The following is a 21476-nucleotide window of genomic DNA, read 5'->3' on the forward strand; positions in this document are numbered from 1 at the left end:
CCTTTTTGGGTTCAGATTTAGTAAATCCAGATGTTGCAATATTTATCTGTTGTGCTAACAACCGAATAATTAATATAACAGAGAGATTGGACAACTGATTTAAAAACTTTAGCAATTTTTGAACAGTTTTAAAATGACTCATTTATGCTTTAAGCAGTGTGATTGGAACCTAGGACACTCGTTTTATTTGCTACAATTTCTTATTTAAAACTAATCTAACACACACTTTGGTGGATTCAGAGCATTTTATCTCCTTCCTCTGAAGGCATCTTGCTAAGCATTTTATACGTAAAGCATTTTAAGCTTTGAAATTGGGCATAGTCAGCATCATTAGTATTATGAGAAAAGCAAAATTATGACTCTTCATATAGATATTTTTATTTGTATAAATATTGAATTTTGTATTTATATTTAATGTTATATACATATTAACTTTTTATAAGATAGTATTTCTTAAATTTAGAAATAAAAATATTTTGCTTTTTTTTTTTTTAAATAATATTTATTTTTTTAAGTGACATTAACTAAAAAATATACATATAAATGATCACTATTAAAACATATTTTCTGGGTGGGGGGGAAAGTTTATTAAAGCTGTTTAAATTTAATTAAAAAATAAACACAAAGTGCATGTTTGTGCACAATTTATCCCTAGGAAGAGGATTGCTCAGTTGCTATTAAAAAGCAACTTTCATACCAGATTTGGTGGCCAGTAACACCACAAGCATAAAAATATATATATATTAAGCACCAGAACATACGTATTTCAAAGAAGACAAAAATGTTAATAAATATTTAAACGCCATCTTGTGATGCAAAAAAAAAAAAAAATACTTTAATATCCCTTTAAGGGTCAGAACAGGTTTGTAATCGTTAGATTTCCTCATACAGTGGAATTCATACATTTATGTTTCCATAATAGCAATGAATTTCACAACCTTTATGTGTATATTTAACATTATTGTTGCACACAAAGGTATTGGGCCCTCAACATCATTTTATTGAGAGATACTGGGCTACTCCCTTCATGTTATTAAATGATTGCTAATTTTGACACTAATAAGTAAAAAGGGACATGGTACTCAATATTGCACTCGGTTCCATCTAAAAGAGTATTTCAAAATACATTTTTTAACAATAGGTATTATTGTGCTGAATAAACCACCTTTTTCTGTTGGATTTGTCTCTGTCAGCTGAGAAAAAGATATTAAAGGGATATAAAAATCCAATTTTTTTTCTTTCATACTTCAGATAGAGAACACAATTTTAAGCAACTTTCTACTTTACTCCAATTATCAATTTTCTTCATTCTCTTGGTATCTTTATTTAAAAAAGCAAGAATATAAGCTTAGCAGCTCGCCTATTTCTGGTTCAGCACCTGGGTAGCACTTGCTGATTGGTGGTTAAATGTAGTCACCAATCGGCAAGAGCTAGTCAGGGTGCTGTACCAAAAATAGGCCTGCTGCTAATCTTATATTCCTGCTTTTTCAAATAAAGATACCAAGAGAACGAAGAAAAATTGATAATAGGAGTAAATTAGAAAGTTGCTTAAAACTGCATGCTCTATCTGAATCATGGATAGAGCGAAAAATCGTATAGTTTGCACTTCCTGATTTATTTCAAGCTTAAATTGATTTGACCTTTTTTATGCAAAGATCATTTGAATGCTTACTTACTGGTCTATACATGAACATTTTTAAGCACAACATCCCTTTTAAAGGCAGTGTATACGGCCTTTCAATAATCAAACTACACAATTTATAGCTGGAAAGTAACAAATCATTCAGTTTAACTGAATGTCTACAAAACAGGACTGGTTCAGGATAATAGGACTTGCATATTCCTCTTTTGTTTAGCAAGCCCTACGCTTGCAGACTATATCCTCACTAGACAGCTGTGCTATGGAAATCATCAGCTTATAACACTCACTTATGTATATATTGCCCAGAATGTCTATATATCAGGATGACTTTGCTATTTTCATACAAATATTGACAGTATTATTGCAATAGCTCTTTACTCCCCACCCATTGAAACTCAAAACACCTAGTACACAGGACCTGGTTTAATGTTATAAATAGCAACTGATTGAAACAACAGCTATTTAAGTGACTTAAAGAGACAGTAAACGCCTTAGAATTACAAGATATTTCTGGTTAGAATAACATATTAGCCAAGTCAATTTTTTATTTTTATTTAAATATCCTTTTTTTCAATAGCCAAACTCCACTCACCATTTGCCTCATTTGGAGGAGCCATTCTGGGCTTTAGTCTGCAGACAACAAGGTTGGTCACTGTCATAAATTTAGTATAAAGAACATTGTTTTGACGTTATCTGATAAAGCCAATTTGGGACATATGTAGCAGGGTTATCCTTGATAAGTTAAATTGTGGGTGTCATGTTCTTAGTATTATAAATTGCTCAAGTTTCACAGCTAAACTACTTGAAAAGGGGGAAAAATAAATAAAGTATATTGTAAAGTTGTTTCATTATACATAAACAAACATTTTATATAACAATCTCAATGTGTTTACTGTCCATTTAGTCAGCTTATCAACCTTGTAAGGTTGAAAGGCAATTCCAGCATTATTAGGATTTTAACCTCTGAACCAGTGGTTGAATAGGTATTGCAGTCCACATTGTCATAGTCTGTGTGTTTGTTTTACCTAACGGAGGTTAAATGCTTGTTCCTGTGCTGAACAAACTAACATTTTCCTGTCAGGTTTACAGAAACGCGTCACCTCTCTACCACTAAGGCTGTAGGCGCTGCCCTTATGAGCCAGTGACCATAAGCAGGACATATACTGATGTATTGATTACAGTAAAATGTTAAGCTCCCTCATGTGGATTGGCGGAATGTCCCTTTAATTAACTGAGCCATCATGACAGCTTTAGTATATAATGAAACACCAAGAATATCAAATAAAATAGGTTTAGAGTTTATAGTGATACAGCTCAACAGCTGATTTTGCCTAAACATAGTTAAAGGGATATGAAACCCATAATAAAAAGGTTTCCAATTTACTCCTATTATCAAATTTGCTTTGTGTCCATGGTAAGCACTACATGGCCGGAAATAGTGCTGACATCTAGTGGTCTTGTAAATGGATGCAATTCTTGCAGGATTGCCGCTATATATTTTTCCAGACATGTGCACGTTGCTGAGCTTATGTCCCTGCTTTTCGAAAAAAGATACAAAGAAAACAAAGAAAATGTGATAATACAATTGGAAAGTTGTTTAAAATGACATGCTCTATCTGAATCATGAAAGGAATGTTTTGGGTTTTAATTGCCTTTAACCATACATATCATACACAAGGTATGGAACGTATGGCATGAAGAATCCTACATCACACATGATTGACTATGCATGGTATAAAAAAAATCATCATGCAAACACACAATAAGAATCAACACTCCACTCCAAAATGATGCGTCAAATACAATATAATAAAAACACTCAGGAATCATGCAGAACGGTACTACTGACTGAAGAAGTATATGTCCTTATGCTATACTGGATATTAATAATCAGTTTGGCATTGTAGTATCATTTCAAACTATTTGTTCCCCATGTGCATCATTTATTAAAGTGATGTTAAACCTTAGCGTCTCTGAAACTCTAGCATGCATCTAAGCAATAAATGAAGTGTACCTTCATTCAATATTTGTACTTTAAAATGCTATAAAATGCTCCTCCGACCATCAACTGCAAAGCTATTTTTTTTACCGTGTGGGGACGTTTCCACCTCTTCTCCAGTAGCTGCGCTAGCTAACCTCCGAGTGCTGAATAGCTAGCAAAGCTATTGGAGAAGAGGTGGAAACATCACCTCGTGAAAAAAATTAGCTTTGCGGTTGGTAGCCAGACGGGGTTATTTTAGTATAACGACCAAAAAAAGAAAGGAGCGTTTTATAGCATTTTCAAGTAAAAATCATGAATGAAGGTCCACTTTGTTTAGATGCACGCTAGAGTTTCAAACACGCTCAGGTTTACGCTAGACGCTAGAGTTTCAAACACGCTCAGGTTTACGCTAGAGTTTCAAACACGCTCAGGTTTACGCTAGAGTTTCAAACACTCAAGTTTACCATCACTTTTATGGTGATGAGGGGTGCAGATGCTGACCCTCAGCAATGTGTGTGTAAAAAACTATGTAATGCACTGTTTTCAAAGTACATGGTACTATCTTTATCATCCAATCAGAAATTTTACTGTGGAATGCATGATACATTAGAGTATTGCCTTATTAATATATATATATATATATATATATATATATAGCAGCTATGAATACAACACACGCCAAAACATGTTAGCTGATTTTCACTTGACACTACACAAGATGGATCGTCTGTATTAAACTTTTAATCATTATGGAATAAAGGATCGTTTTTATGGCACTTCATTACAGTGGTTCTCCTTCTTTGTTTGTAAGTATCTATCTATCTATCTATATATATATATATATATATATATATATATATATATATATATATATATATATATATACACAAACAGAAGCAGGGAACCAGCACTCTTTGTTTATCATCCAGCTGCCGGGGTGCACTTACAAACAATCATATATCAGCACAGTAAAGAAGGCACTCTCCGTTTAACTCAATCGTTTAATGGTAAACGTTTTCGCGGAAGTGGTCTGAGGACGGGGGAGACCCCGAAAACGTTTACCATTAAACGATTGAGTTAAACGGAGAGTGCCTTCTTTACTGTGCTGATATATATATATATATATATATATATATATATGAGTGTGTCTCAGAAATGAATCACGTGTTGCAAATGATCTGCAAACAAATTAAATGTTTTAAAAGCATTAAAAACTTTTATAAAAAAATGTATATTGTTTTGCAGCTCAGGGACACACCTCTTTGAAATGCCTCTTGAGTGTAGTGTATCTTATATCCTTTGCTGTTGGCAGTTTGAAATGGGTGTATATGAGCTACTGCACATATCAAGCAATCACAATGCAGCATATACAGTAAAGTCAGGATTCTAAATGCTACAGTGCTGCGTAATATGTTGCCGTTTTATAAATAAACAATAATAATAATAACCCCATGTAATGCACTCGAGTTTCCTTGGTTGACAGAGAAAAAGTTTTTTCAGATTTAAATTACAGGACAAGCAAGCAAAATAAATAAATAACGACTGCATTGCAAAGTTTTGTTCTCTATGCACAATTAAACATTTTATGTGTCATTGTTTTTATATTTTATCAACAGTGATGACATGTTAATAGTAGCATGGGTTTAAGCAACAGGGAAGGTTTAGAATTCCCAGCTTTGTTAAAACAATGTTCTGTATGGTTATGACAGCTTTCTATATAATGGCGGCCATTTTGCTGAGATGTGTTTGTATTGTTACCACTCACAGCCCTCAGCCATCACCATATGTTAGTCTTGTTTTTCTGCATGAATTGAACTGATTAATGCAAGTTTGTAATGAAGTCAATGTTTACAGTAAGTACTTTTTATACCACATAAATATATATATATAAATATATATATATATATATATATATATATATATATATATATATACACATTTACATTCATATAATCTCAACCAAACTGTTTTAAAATTTCTCGTCATATAATTTCCTGAATAAAACATTTTTTTGCCATCTATAAAATATTTTTAGAGTCTTGCAAAAATTAGGATACAGAATGATAGAACAGACAATTGAGGGGAAAAAAAAAGTTCAGTCAAGTTTTAGGGTAATAAATTGGCCTAGTAAAGAAAGTACTCGAACCTCTAGACTTCAGTTACTGCCTTATTTTTTTTTTTTAACTCTAGAACAGTTAATGTACAAAGTACCAATAGTTTTAAAAAAATAAACTTCTTATTTCTCTTTCTCAAGAAAGCAATCAGACATCAGCCCCCTGAAGGTTAGATGGTCTTTCTCTTGTTGTTCCCTTTTTCTGGAAAAAAATATGGCACATAGTGTTGGCGGATGCAGCCATGTGACTGTATAAGTTAGTCTAACAAAATATATTTTTGTAGCCAGAGCGGTATATGGAAACAGAGTCTGATACCCCTACTGACAGCAAAAGAGTTACATCTTCTTCATTGCCTTGAACATTAAATACACTACACTCAATATTCAATATACCCGTCCAACTTCTAACCCCCTAGGGGTAAACAAAATAAGGGATTCATTTTGGGCCATTCTAATACAGAAGGTCCCTCCTGAGCTGGTTCATTAAATTCTAGTGTAAGTTGTGTACAGTAGCTCTGTACTGCTGTACATCTGTAATTATGGTTTAGTGTTTGGGCTAGAAGAGCTAGCTATATTATAAATAGCAGTATGCTTATATGAAAAGAAGTGAAAAAGTTTGTTCCCGGGTTTTTGGCACCAAAAAAAAAGTGAAAAGGCATATAGATTCTGTTTTATCTATTTAAATTGTAAAATAATAATATACATTTGTGCCATGACATGCAAGCCTTGGGGTGCCATGTGTGGTTGTCATAGAAACAATTCACTGACTGGACTTTTGTTGCAGATTATTCTCCTGTTTTTACAGCAGCTGCCCAATATGAGCAGTGTTTAAAACACCCAATTCTTGCCATTATATATATATATATATCTATATAATCCCCCAAGCTCATAATCAAAACTGAACTATTCCATTTCCACTGAAGACACAAAGAAACCATGCCTAAATCCCTATTCCAGTGGGGAGCTACTGACTTCTCAAAGGGCTTTGTTCCCTAAATAGATTCTGTATGACAGTATTAAAATACTACACATTGTTTAATTACGTCTTTATGCTGCTTTTATATAGGTAATGTCTTCACTGTTCCATAGCCGTCAATCATGATGTATGTTCTTTTGACAGGCTCACTCAGAGTCTATATATGATAGTTTTATTTTATTATCTAAACTAAATGTGTGAGTGGTGCAGCTACCAAAATGCAAGGAGTTCTAAAACAAAACAACAGTTCTTGGAAACGGTTACCATGAATAATTAAATACTTTTCACTGGTGTGAAACTCTAGGTTGGTCCCATCCCTGCAAACAAAACCACACTTTTTATTTAATGTAGGTGCTTCTGTAGAGGAAATATTCCGTTCTAACATGAGCAGTGCCACCGTACAGGGATTTTCAGCCACAACAAAAAACAACCCCAACAAGCCAGGCCATAATCACAGCAACATTGATTAGTAACCAAAGCATTAAAACCTGGCTGGTATGGACTTGAGAACCAAACCATGACAAAAGAAAACCCATGGACAAAAACATTAAGCCAGAAATAAAAACACATCCACTCATCCCTTTCAGTAAATAATTATATATATATATACATATATATATATATATATATATATATATATATATATACACACACACATATATATATATATATATATATATATATATATATATATATATACACACACACATATATATATATATATATATATATATATATATATATATATATATATATATATATATATATAATTACACATACACACATTTTAGTTTTCTCTTTGGCACCACAGATGGAATATGGAATTGCACTCCCTGGATACTGTTTGTTTTTGCCCTTTAAAGGCTTCTGGGTCAGACTTTACACTTAAGAATTACAACACCATGAGAATGACTTCACAAGGAGCCCACTCTGGACCCGTCTCTGTTAAATAAGTGAAAATTGATGGAGGTGAAGGTATCTGCTACCTCTAAAATTTGAGGCTCAACTCTTTGGAGTCATTATCCCCTTCTCATAGTGGTAATTGTCTTCATGGTGTTTGTGACTGCATTTATCCTATATTAACCACTTAAGCGCCACAGGGTCATGCAGTTCATCGGCTCACAATGCTTTTGCAGTTATTTCTGTCACTGAAGAGGTGAAAAACACTGCGTTAAAGTCAATGCTTGCCTTATACAGAGCCAGTGTTTGATTAACCATCTGATGGTTACTCAACCCGTACAGTGAACAAAGGCTACTAACTCATATATTAAGGCTCTGGTTACCCTTTCAGCCTCTGGTAGTCACAAGCTAGCTAGGAACTAATGCTTTATGTGCCGCCCCTTTAACGAGGGAGGCTTTTATCCCTCTGATCCACACCTGAGATCTCACAGGTTGGATGAGATTTTGGCAAATGAGACAAAGATTATGACAGCTTCACAGTGAAAAAAAAAGACGAATGCGCTCTCAGTTTAAAGACGCGCAAGCACATCAGTCTCCTTACTTGTACTGCTTTAGCTCCAATAATTATCAGAACTAAAATCAGAGGCAGACAATAGAAGAGTTTAAAAGGCAGAGACATTGTTTTAGTCTGTTTTCAGTATGTAGTTCCCCATTTAACTCTCCCAGAATGGAAGGGGTCTCAGAGAATCTGCTGAAAGACTAATGAGAAACTGAAAGTGCACTGGATTAAAATGGCCAAGAGTCCCAGCTGGCAGAAGAAATGTCCATGATGATCCATAATCCAGGTATAAGAAAAGGGTGTAAAACATGGAAGATGATTAGTGTCCTTAGTGTATGGGGAGTTAAATCCAAGGACTGCTGGGATTCTCCAGAGAAAAGCTGATTACCACCTGCTACTGGAAATGTCATTCGGCCCAAAAGAGAAAGACATACAGCGCATATAAACAAACAAGGCAAGGCCTCACTCTCTTCTGTGAACCGGTCTACTTGCTCTTTGGTCAGTTCTCAGAGAAAGCTGCATTTTTTTTATACAAGTCTATTTTAAAATGATTCTTTTGCTTTGTTTAACCAACTATAATTTAAAAAAAAAAAAGAGGAAACAAAATGATAATGAAACGTCTTGTTCACAATAAATAACTTGCAAGTACCGCCTGTGAGCATTTCATAAGTGCCAGGGTGAAAACTGCTTCTCTGTGCCACTCATAGTACTGGTGAGTCTGTTTCCTGGGTATGGCAGAACTCTGTTTACCAGAGCAGCCCAGTCAGTGGGCACGGCACCAAACACGTGCGCTGCCAAGCTCTGTTTCACAGGTGAGGGGCTTTGCACCCCCCAGCCCACTAACACCCACATTGCTGCTGGGGATGTAGGTAGGTCTCATTGTTCTGGTCACTCTGCACGGGGTCAAGATGAGGCATCTTCCTCCCCTGGATGCAGAGGTTCCTGCTAACTGCTGGCTGGTCCATCGTTGAGGAAATAGGTGGTCATCTCTCCTTTTCCTTTGACCTTAACAACTCCTCTGCACTCCATTTGGTAACCTTTGGCTGCAAGCACCTGGTATAAATCAGTTGTAACCTAGGAAAATAAAAGAACAAACTTGTAAGTAGTGTATTTACTTGTGAAACCTATTTATTGTATAAAACATAGGCTTGATGAGAGATAAAAATGAAAAGTGCCATCTAGGTCTGTCTATAGTGTAAGCTTCATTATTATTAGCCTTTATTATTATTGTGTATTTATCAAGCGCAGACATATTACGCAGTGCTGTAACATTAAGTATACAGTAGTGCAGAACAATAATCAGAAATCGCAAGGTTGGAGGGCCCTGCCTGTGAGTTACTATAAGTTGTACGTAAAACAATCAACAGAACAAGTGGACTCATGAGCTTACGTTCTGTAACATAACATTATGCATATAACAGGCATTTTTAAATTCCCTTACAGCATTTGTCATTCAGCAAATTACTTGAACCTGATACCCTCAAACTTGACTGCTTTCCCTGATGTTTTTTTTTTTTTTTTAAATGCTTAGCTTTATTAACTCCCTTAAGATACTTCAAGGTTTCCATTCTACTACTATTATTAACATGCCATTATACTCTTCCTTTGCAATATAAAGCTATACATATTAGGATCATGAAGTCTTTCATAGTAAGTTTTAATGTTTAGTCCACTTTACTAGACCCTCCGCTAAATATATATTGTTAGCCCACTAAAAAGGTACTATTACTTCCAAGACTACATTTGTTATTTTGCCATCTAAATCACTGGACAAACATAGTTACATCACACAAAACACACACACAGACACACATATATAAAAACATATATATATATATATATATATATATATATATATATATACAAACATACAGTATATATATATATATATACATACATACACACACACATATACATATATATATACACAAACATACAGTATATATATATATATATATATATATATATATATATATACATACACACACACACACAAAAACACACACACATTATATATATATATATATACATATGTATACATACACACACTCTGTTTAGAATTTGTAACACTAAAGACAAAGACCTTAATTCATAACTAATGGCTAATACCATGCACTGCTAGAGTTAGGCCATCCCTGGGAGCATATCTATATTGTTGCTTCACCCAAGAATTGTGAAGGAAAACAAATAGTAAATTGTAAAGATGTAAATGTTGGTTATAAATTCATAAGAGGATCTTATAAAGAAAAACAAATGCACCAGCAGAGGGCAGTGTAACATCTCAAAATTATGAATACAGTGATCTGAAGTAATTATGCCTCTAATGTAAGCAGTATAGGGACATCCAAATTCCCACTGTATAAAGTCAGGGGGACAAGGTTGCATGCTCACCTGTATGCGATCTGGTACCCCAGTGCTGTCCATGCGACTGGCTACGTTCACAGTGTTTCCCCAAATGTCATATTGGGGTTTACGAGCTCCGATTACACCAGCAACCACAGGCCCAATATTCAGACCTGGAACATGAACAGAAATAAACTTGCTGGGGAAGTCATCAACCACATACATTTAAAGCATTACTGCATTACACTTTATACTCATAACCTAGTCACTTATTTCAGTTCAGCCTACTTTTGCTCTCTATCATCTACAAACTGTCCCATCTCTATACAAATGTGGAGTGCTCACCAATCTTCATCTGGAAGTTATTGAAGGAGTGTTCATTTATATATTTCATTTGCTCCATAAGCTTCATGGCGTAGTCTGCAAGTGCAGTAATATGTGACTTTCCTTCTTTGTCATAAGTTGTGTCATTTAGGCCTGAGGCTGCCATGTAAGTGCTTCCAATAGTCTTAATCTTCTCTAGCTGCCGAAATTTGTCTTCACTTATAATCTGGGGACAGAAAACAACTGGTTTATCACATAACATAAAGCCTAGGTTGACACATGGTGTATCATGTCATGCATGTTTTTTTATTATGGTCTATCATTAACAGTACTTTTGTAAATAACAAACTAGGTTCTGTTTTCCTAGGAAATATTTGTATTTTGTATATTGTATTATTGTAATGTTTAATCCACAAGAGCAAGTTTAGTATATTGTACAGATTAAATTGATAAAACATTATGGGCTAGATTACACGTGGAGCACTAAACGGGAGATCGATAAATAACCAGTTAGAGCTCAAATAATTAACCAGAGATCTGTTCTCTGGTAAAATTTTCTAAATGTGCCTCAATTGCTCTCAAATTTCAAATAATAGCACTTTAGGGGTTAAAGTGAGGGGATGTGGGGTATTAGAAAAAAACAGCCTTTATATAGTGGTCTATGTTCTCTCTAAATATATATGTATATGCTTATATACATATACAGTATATTTATGTGATAAAATGTGTATATACACATAAATATATATGTATATATTCATATACATATATATTTACACTTGCTGCCATTGCTGCATGACTTACCCCCTTCGCTGCGCTAGGTGAGACAGGGCATGAGAACGAGGCTCCCAATGGAGCCTATGGAAGCGCGCTCTGTTGAGCGCAAAACTTCCATGCAATGCGAATGCGAGGTCATGATCGCATTGCGGGTCACTTCAAATACCAGGATAGAATTGTGTGCGCTGGTATTACGAGTATAGCACAAATATCGCACTCACAAAAGAGCAATTTTGTGATCTACTCGTAATCTGGCCCTATATATGTTAGTAATTAAATGTGTCCAATATGTAGAAGACTGCTAACTGCAGTTGTGCACAACACTTCTAAAATTCCCGGCAGTGACGGGTTTAATCAGGTAGCTTGTAAGGTTAATATTTGCTGTAGTGTAGGGAACCCACCTCCCTGATCTCCCAGACAGCTCTCTAACTCTATATCCAAAAGAGAACAAACATTATGACCGGCATGGACACTATCTTTTTTGACATTAATTTAAACGGAATGGAATAAAGGCTAAGTCTTACGGCTATCCTGGTTTGTTCTCTTTTGGATACTATGTAAGTTGTGCCTGATACCGGGAGTCGTGCGGATAACAGCTGAGGCAGTCTTTTGATGAGGAGCAGACACACTGGTATGTAAAGCTAGGTGATACAGAGGAGGGGAATACAGTTTCACTATTTTACTCCAGATGATGATAAAAAGCAGAGCTTCCCCATGGACCGGATAAAAAGTTAACCATTTATGCCGAAGAGGGGATTAGCAAATAGCTGCAAAAAGGAAAGAAACAAGTTTGGTGTGTTTGTTTGGAGAACGGGAGTTTTCTCTCTCTGTATTCTATTGAAGCAAACATTTCCCTGTGGACCGGATCACCTATAACCTAATAAAAGGTACTTTCTAATTCAACTATATACATACACACATATCAGTGGTATCATTATATCTTATGTATAACGGAAAAACACAATATATATGCTCCAATATAACATATCGTAATTACCAACTTAATTCACTAAATGGCTAATGCAAACCAGTGACGTAGGTGTTTATATTTTTGGTAGCTCTCTAACTCTCCCGCCTCCCACTACTCCTCACCATTTTTGTTACTGGCAAATTATACTTATTTTTTTTAATTTTTAAATGTATTATTTTTCTGTAGTGTAGGGTCCCCTCTAAACCCTCAAAATAATTTTCTGTAGTGTAGGGGACCCTGTTCCGCATCCCCCCTCCTCTGCTGGGCCGATCCACCCGCCTCCTTCCCTCCCACATGGCACCAACGATGATAGTTACAGGGAGTGACACAGACAATGTCACCCACTGTAACAATCGTTACACTGTCTGGGCAAAGTACTGTGTGATGTAATACCTACGTCCAAATGTTGCACTGGGTTAATATACACTATATTGCCAAAAGTATGTGGACCCCTGACTATCACACCCATATGAGTTTGTTGGACATCCCATTCCAAAACCATAGGCATTAATATAGAGTTGCCCCTCCCCCCCTTTGTGGCTATAACAGCTGACACTCTTATGAGAAGGCTTTCCACAATTTGTGTCCATTAAGGAAACATTTGTGAAATCAAGCACTAATATTGGACGAGAAGGTCTGGCTCACAAATGGCGTTCCAATTAATCGTAATGGTGTATAATGGGGTTGAGGTTAGGGCTTTGTGCAGGCCACTCAAGTTCCTCTACACCAAACCATGTCTTCATGGACCTTACATTGGCTTTGTGCACAGGGGCACAGTAACGCTAGAACACGAAAGGGCCTTTCACAAACTGTTACCAAAAAGTTGGAAACAGACAATTGCCTAAAATGTCTTTGTAACTTGTAGCATAAAGATGACCCTTCACTGAAACTAAGGGGACTAGCCCAAACTAGGGATGGGCGAATGTGTTTATATTCTAATTCAAATGTTAGAACAAATGTTATTGTAGAAATTCGATTTACATAATCGAATGTTGATAAGAACAAATATTCATAAAAATTCTATTTTCGAATGTTATTTACAGCTTTCGAATGTCACATTTGAATGTTACATTGTAACTTGAATGTGACATCCGAATTCGAATATTACATTTATACAACACAGTTGTAGACTACAAATACTATTTCAAATTTGAATGCTACATTCAAATTCGAATGTCACATTCAAATTAGAATATTACAATTATACAACACAGTTGTTAACTAGAAATACTATTTCAAATTCAAATGTGACATTTGAATTCAAATGTGACATTCGAATTTGAATATTACATTTATACAACACAGTATTAGACTAGAAATACTATTTAGAATTCGAATGTTGCATTTAAAAAATTAAATAATAGAATGTTAGAATGCTATATAAACATTCAAAATTCGATTTGAACGTACGTATCAAAATTAGTTTTACATTTTTACAAACATTCGCCCATCCTTAGCCGAAACCCTGAAAAACTGCCCCAGACCATTATTTTTCCTCCACAAAGCTTTATAGTAGGCACTATACAATCTGGTAGGTAGTGTTCTCCTGTCATCAGTCACACCCAGATTCTTCCGTCAGACTGCCAGATAGTGAAGCATGATTCATCCCACAAGAGAACGTTTCCATTGCTCCAGATTCCCTTGACGGAGTGCTTTACACCACTCCAGCCAACACTTGGCAATGAGAATGTTAATGTGAGGCTTATGCTGAGCCATGGTAACCCATTTCATGAAACTCCAGACGCACCATTTTTGCGCTGATGTTGCTTCCAGAGGCTGTAAAAAAAAGTCTGTACTGAGTGATGCAACAGATAATTGATTTTTTTTCTACATGCAATGCCCTTCAGCACTCAGCGTTCCTGCTCAGAGTTTGCGTGGTTTACCACTTTGTGGCTAAGTTATTGTTGCTCCTAAACGATTCCACTCCATAATGATAGCACTCACAGTTGCGCTAGAAGTCAGATAAATGACACCAGAGCTACTTCAGTTAAGGCGAATCTATACGATGAGGATATATTTTCAGAGAGTACAAATATTTAAATCTATAGAAATATATCTCTAAGGTACAAATTTAATAGCTATTATAAACACAGAAAAAATAAACATACACTTAAAAATCAAATAGTGCAAAACACACAAAATATAAAAGGTAAATTTTTATATTGCACAAACAGTAAATTTTTTAGCACAATATGTTGCCGTTAGTGAAAGTAAAAATACAATATGTATAAAAACTCAAGCAAAACAGGCAATATAAGCAAGCGGTTAAAAGCATACAAAAGGTTAATTTGCAAGTGCTAGACAGGTTAATTTGTTTAGCCAGAGAGTTAGTTAACACCTGATGTTGCAAGTGTATGTTAGCAGAGAGCTGTCCTTTAGAAGCAAAGATCTCTTAATGTATGGTATGTATTCCAAAGGCTACAATCCAGCAGGTAATGGAACTGACTATAATCCAACAAGTTGAATCCAAATCAAATGACGAGTGTGGTAGGATCTCTTCAAATACAGACAGAGAACTTTTCTCACAAGTATGCAGAAACAGATATAAAAAAATGGACTATCCAAACTTACAATTTAGTTTCAGGGAGTCAGCACCACTTTAGAAGAATGCTTATCCGGGTCACAAGTATGCAGAAACAGATATAAAAAAATGACTATCCAAACTTACAATTTAGTTTCAGGGAGTCAGCACCACTTTAGAAGAATGCTTATCCGGGTCACAAGTATGCAGAAACAGATATAAAAAAATGACTATCCAAACTTACAATTTAGTTTCAGGGAGTCAGCACCACTTTAGAAGAATGTTTATCCAGGTCTGGATGCAATCCGCTGCATACCCATCAAAGTTAGCTGTATCACCAGGATCGGGTAAGTGGAAAAGGTCTGACTCTACAGACTAAGGTGGCCTCACTTGGCCAAAAAGAAGCAACGCGTTTCGGAAATCCTTTCTCAAGAGAAAGAGAAGCTTGAGAAAAGATTTCCAAAAACGCGTTGCTTCTTTTTGGCCGAGTGAGGCCACCGTAGTCTGTAGAATCAGACCTTTTCCACTTACCCGATCCTGGCGAAACAGCTAACTTTGACGGGTATACAGCGGATTGCATCCAGACCGGGATAAGCATTCTTCTGAAGTGGTGCTGACTCCCTGAAACTAAATTGTAAGTTTGGGGGGGGCGGAACCTACAGCTGTAGCGGCAAAACGTGTCTTGAGGGAGCTCCTGGCTCTACTTTGGAGTTTCATGAAACTTCTATTGTTCTCCTCTGAAACTGAGTTTACTTCATACCTAGAACCCAGCTAACTATTACAACACTCAAGAATTTGTCAATCTTGGGAGGAACTTTCAGGATTAATCTTTGCCTATGCTCTACAGTTAGGCCTCACGGCTACTGCATTCACATAGTGTTTGCCGGTTTGTGGAGCCGGGGCTGCCGCATATTCCCCCCCCCCCCCTAGGAGACTGGGGTTACAAGTAGTACTATTTACTACTACTGCAAAATATTTCTACCTAAAACGGGCACCTATCAACCTTAGGTGTACATTCAGCCCTCCGATACACTAGCTACTACTGGCCCTGATGATGACCCAGATGGCGTTAGCAGCTGTCGATAGATGGCAGGAAGCGCTGCTCAAATCACTCAATGCTCACTTCTTGGAGCTTGAAAGCAAGCTGTCCTATATCCTTTTGGCGGACCAGCGGAACACAAAGCAGCAACTGAACATGCAATGCGAGCATAAAGCACAGAGTATAGGGGACGCTATCATTGCCACTCAGCAGCAGATACAGGTGGTTACTTACCCATGCAGGGGTCGTGACCAACTACCAGCACTGGACCGGGGGGAGAAAACTGTGCTCACAGCCGACAGAGTGGGTGTCCCAAAGATGAGACGAGATCGTGCTTCTTGCAGGAAGCGAAATAGACTTCTGGCAGGTGCCATGGATGCGGAGACTGGGAAAGGGCACCCTCCCTCCTCGTGGGTTCAGATGTACTCCTCACATAGCGCTTTCAAGATGGCCCCAGACATACTTTCTATTGTGGGCTCCTGGATCAACGCAAGCTGCATCCCAGAAAATTAAGTATTGCGACAAGTAGCCTTTTCCCGGCTCAGGACAGTTCAGACTCAAAGGTCCCTTACTCATCTGTGCTGAACATTGTGGGAGAGCCGGTGCTTACTTCGGTGTCATGCCTGAAAATTGGCCTTCCCTGGAGATTCGTAAGTCACACATTACGTGGAGGCTTGGCGATGGCTTCAAGGTATGTGTTTGGGTCCCAGGTCACCCGAGATGTCGTACTTCCCACTCGCGCTGGCATAGGCTAGCAGAAGACAGTTCATGGGGCACTCAGGTCATTAAGCTCCTACCCGGTGGCTAGTAACTTTTTCCCTGAACTTATTTACTTGTCATTTAAAGGACGTTACTGAACTGCTCCCATGTAGCCCCAGGTGGTGCCCTATGATCTACCTATTAACTTCCCTTAGAATTCATATATGTAACCAGCTGTTTGTCTCATTTAAACAGTCCTGCTCTCTACCTTTAGTCTCGATGCTCATGCACGGAGCTTGTGAGTTGGATTTCATAATCCATGCAGTCGGCAGATATAGTGGAGATTGTGCAAGAACTGTTCTTACCACCTTTTGAACCACCAATTGATAACCTGGAGGGCTGTTTTTAACAAGAATCGCAGAAGGGTTCCCTTCAATGTGGACTAAGTGCATTTCAGCTCAGATTGTCTTGTGTGTCTTACCATAGAAAGCATTAACCTGAATAGCAGTACAGAAGCTCAAAGTAAAGGGAATATTACATACTGTTTTGCCACAGTGCTTAACATAACCTAACCTAAGAAATGTATACATACATTTTTTAGGCCAGATGCAATGTGTGTCTTCATTATTATTTATATTATGTGCACCATACTAACAGATTCACTGCTGTTTAACTCACACCTGTTATTGAATACTGTAGCGGTTCACTGCATGGCAGGCGATGCATTTATATCCCTTCCCCCACAGTGATATAGCCACTTATTAGAGGCTGACCAAAACCCTTTGTTTAGGGCTCATATAACGTTATATACATAGTTTGTTATCTAGGTTCAATGGCATTTCACCGCCACAACCAAGCTTCTTGTAGATGAGATAGAGACAGGTCTGGATTCAGGAGATTTATTTAGTAGCTTTTTACAGTTAATATGGAGCTGATACCACACCAGTCCCCTAATAATATAGATTTTCTGGGTCTGTTTACGGACCCAATAATTGTTCTCCTAGCTCCCCTGTCTTAATGATATCTGTACGCCACAAGTACTATAACCACTGAAGAGTTCCTAAGCCGTTAAATATTAGTTTGTATTCTCTTCGTTAGTCCAGATCTATAAGGTTTCTGTACACCATACATTCTATATGTTTGTAATCTTAATTTTACAAATGGGTCCAAAAGTGACCCTGCATTTCTTTTCCCTGCATTCCCCTTCTCAACATCACCTAGTTGTCAGCGGTCCAAAAGTGGCTGTTATGTTTACTAAGGGGAAATTGTTCAGTACCAAGTTGTAGCATACAACAAAGGGATACTTCATATTGTTTTTCCAGACGAGGAAAGCAAAATAAAATTGAAAACGGAGGTTTTTTTAAGGTACACCTTCTGCTTGTATAGAATTGGATAACAGTATTGTATTGTGTACAATCATTATGTCATGCCCCTTTATGTTTTGTATCCTGTTTACCTGTAACCGCATGATGTTTGTTCATTTATTTTTCACTCCTCAATAAAAATTTATTAAAAAAAAAAAAAAAAAAAATTGTACGTTTGGATAGTCATTTTTTTATATCTGTTTCTGCATACTTGTGAGAAAAGTTCTCTGTCTGTATTTGCAGAGATCCTACCACATCCTACCACACTCGTCATTTGATTTGGATTCAACTAGTTCCATTACCTGCTGGATTGTAGCCTTTAGAATACATACCATACATTAAGAGATCTTTGCTTCTAAAGGACAGCCCTCTGCTAACATACATTTGCAACATAAGGTGTTAACTAACTCTCTGGCTACACAAATTAACCTGTCTAGCACTTGCAAATTAACCTTTTGCATGCTTTTAACCGCTTGCCTATATTGCCTGTTTTGCTTGAGTTTTTACTGTTTGAGTTTTTATACATATTGTATTTTTACTTCCACTAACAGCAACATATTGTGCTCAAAAAACATAATTTATGCTTACCTGATAAATGTATTTCTCTTGTGATGTATCGAGTCCACGGATTCATCCTTACTTGTGGGATATTCTCCTTCCCTACAGGAAGTGGCAAAGAGAGCACCCACAGCAGAGCTGTCTATATAGCTCCTCCCTTAGCTCCACCCCCCAGTCATTCGACCGAAGGCTAGGAAGAAAAAGGAGAAACTATAGGGTGCAGTGGTGACAAAGTTTTAAAATAAAAATATATATGCCTGTCTTAAAAGACAGGGCGGGCCGTGGACTCGATACATCACAAGAGAAATAAATTTATCAGGTAAGCATAAATTATGTTTTCTCTTGTAAGATGTATCGAGTCCACGGATTCATCCTTACTTGTGGGATACCAATACCAAAGCTTTAGGACACGGATGAAGGGAGGGACAAGACAGGGACCTTAAACGGAAGGCACCACTGCTTGTAGAACCTTTCTCCCAAAAATAGCCTCCGAAGAAGCAAAAGTATCGAATTTGGAAAAAGTATGAAGCGAAGACCAAGTCACCGCCTTACAAATCTGTTCAACAGAAGCCTCATTTTTAAAAGCTCATGTGGAAGACACAGCTCTAGTAGAATGAGCAGTAATTCTATCAGGAGGCTGCTGTCCAGCAGTCTCATAGGCCAAACGGATGATGCTTATCAGCCAAAAGGAAAGAGAGGTAGCCGTAGCCCTTTGACCTCTCCGTTTACCAGAATAAACAACAAACAATGAAGATGTTTGACGGAAAACTTTACTTGCTTGTAAGTAGAACTTTAAAGCACGAACCACATCAAGATTGTGTAACAGACGTTCCTTCTTTGATGAAGGATTAGGACACAGAGAAGGAACAACAATCTCTTGATTGATATTCTTATTAGAAACAACCTTAGGAAGAAACCCAGGTTTGGTACGCAAAACCACCTTATCTGCATGGAAAACAAGGTAAGGGGAATCACATTGTAAAGCAGATAGCTCAGAAACTCTTCGAGCCGAAGAGATAGCTACTAAAAACAAAACTTTCCAAGATAGAAGCTTAATATCTATGGAATGCATAGGTTCAAACGGAACCCCTTGAAGAACTTTAAGGACTAAGTTTAGGCTCCAGGGCAGAGCAACAGGCTTAAATACAGGCTTAATTCTGACCAAAGCCTGACTAAATGCTTGAACATCTGGGACATCTGCCAGACGTTTGTGTAGTAGAATAGACAAAGCAGATATTTGCCCTTTTAGGGAACTAGCTGATAATCCCTTCTCCAAACCTTCTTGGAGAAAAGACAATATTCTAGGAATCCTAATCTTACTCCACGAGTAACCTTTGAATTCACACCAATAAAGATATTTGAGCCAAATCTTATGATAGATCTTCCCGGTGACAGGCTTTCTAGCCTGAATCAGGGTATCAATGACCGACTCAGAGAAACCACGCTTTGATAGAATCAGGCGTTCAATCTCCAAGCAGTCAGACGCAGAGAAATTAGATTTGGATGCGTGAACAGACCTTGGATTAGAAGGTCCCGCCTCATTGGCAGAGTCCACGGTGGAACCGAGGACATGTCCACTAGGTCCGCATACCAAGTCCTGCGTGGCCACGCAGGTGCTATCAGAATCACCGAAGCTCTTTCCTGCTTGATTCTGGCAACCAGACGTGGGAGGAGAAGAAATGGTGGAAATACATAGGCCAGATTGAAGGACCAAGGCACTGCTAGAGCATCTATCAGTACCGCCTTGGGATCACGGGACCTGGACCCGTAACGAGGAAGTTTGGCATTCTGACGGGACACCATCAGATCCAATTCTAGTGTGCACCATAGCTGAATCAGCTGGGCAAATACCTCCGGATGGAGTTCCCACTCCCCCGGATGAAAAGTCTGACGACTTAGGAAATCCGCCTCCCAGTTCTCTACTTCTGGGATGTGGATTGCTGAGAGATGGCAAGAGTGATCCTCTGCCCATCAGATTATTTTGGTTACCTCCATCATCGCTAGAGAACTCCTTGTTCCTCCATGATGATTGATATAAGCTACAGTCGTGATGTTGTCCGACTGAAACCTGATGAATTTGGCTGCAGCAAGCTGAGGCCACGCCTGAAGCACATTGAATATCGCTCTAAGTTCTAGAATGTTTATCGGAAGAAGAGATTCCTCCCGAGACCATAAGCCCTGTGCTTTCAGGGAGTTCAATACTGCACCCCAGCCCAGCAGGCTGGTATCTGTCATTACAATGAGCCACTCTGGCCTGCGGAAGTACATTCCCTGAGACAGGTGGTCCTGAGACAACCACCAGAGAAGAGAATCTCTGGTCTCCTGGTCCAGATGCAGTTGAGGAAATAAATCTGCATAATCCCCATTCCACTGTTTGAGCATGCATAGTTGCAGTGGTCTGAGGTGTTGGGGGGCAAAAGGAACTATGTCCATTGCCGCTACCATGAGTCCGATTACCTCCATACACTGAGCCACTGATGGCCGAGGAATAGAATGAAGAGCTCAGCAAGTGGTTAAGAGTTTTGATTTTCTGACCTCCGTCAGAAATATGTTCATTTCTACCGAATCTATCAGAGTCCCTAGAAAGGAAACTCTTGTAAGAGGGAAGAGAGAACTCTTTTTTATGTTCACCTTCCACCCGTGAGATCTCAGAAAAGCCAACACGATGTCCGTGTGAGACTTGGCTAGCTGGAAAGTCGATGCCTGAATT

General features: G+C 37.7%; 1 protein-coding gene across 4 annotated transcripts in view; it reads right to left on the reverse strand.

The window, feature by feature from the left end:
- Positions 1-8273: 8273 nt before the first annotated feature.
- Positions 8274-21476, reverse strand: part of ADCY6 (adenylate cyclase 6) — a 591281-nt gene continuing 578078 nt past the window's right edge. For all 4 annotated transcript variants that reach the window (XM_053708058.1, XM_053708057.1, XM_053708056.1 and 1 more), the window contains exons 21-23: positions 10860-11064; positions 10563-10687; positions 8274-9245 (exon numbers count right to left, since the gene is read on the reverse strand). In XM_053708058.1, the coding sequence (XP_053564033.1) occupies positions 9117-9245; positions 10563-10687; positions 10860-11064 (459 nt within the window). In that variant the 3' untranslated portion in view covers positions 8274-9116. The remainder of the gene's footprint in view (positions 9246-10562; positions 10688-10859; positions 11065-21476) is intronic.

The sequence above is a fragment of the Bombina bombina genome, chromosome 3 (genome assembly GCF_027579735.1).
Source record: "Bombina bombina isolate aBomBom1 chromosome 3, aBomBom1.pri, whole genome shotgun sequence".
NCBI classification, from domain to species: domain Eukaryota; kingdom Metazoa; phylum Chordata; class Amphibia; order Anura; family Bombinatoridae; genus Bombina; species Bombina bombina.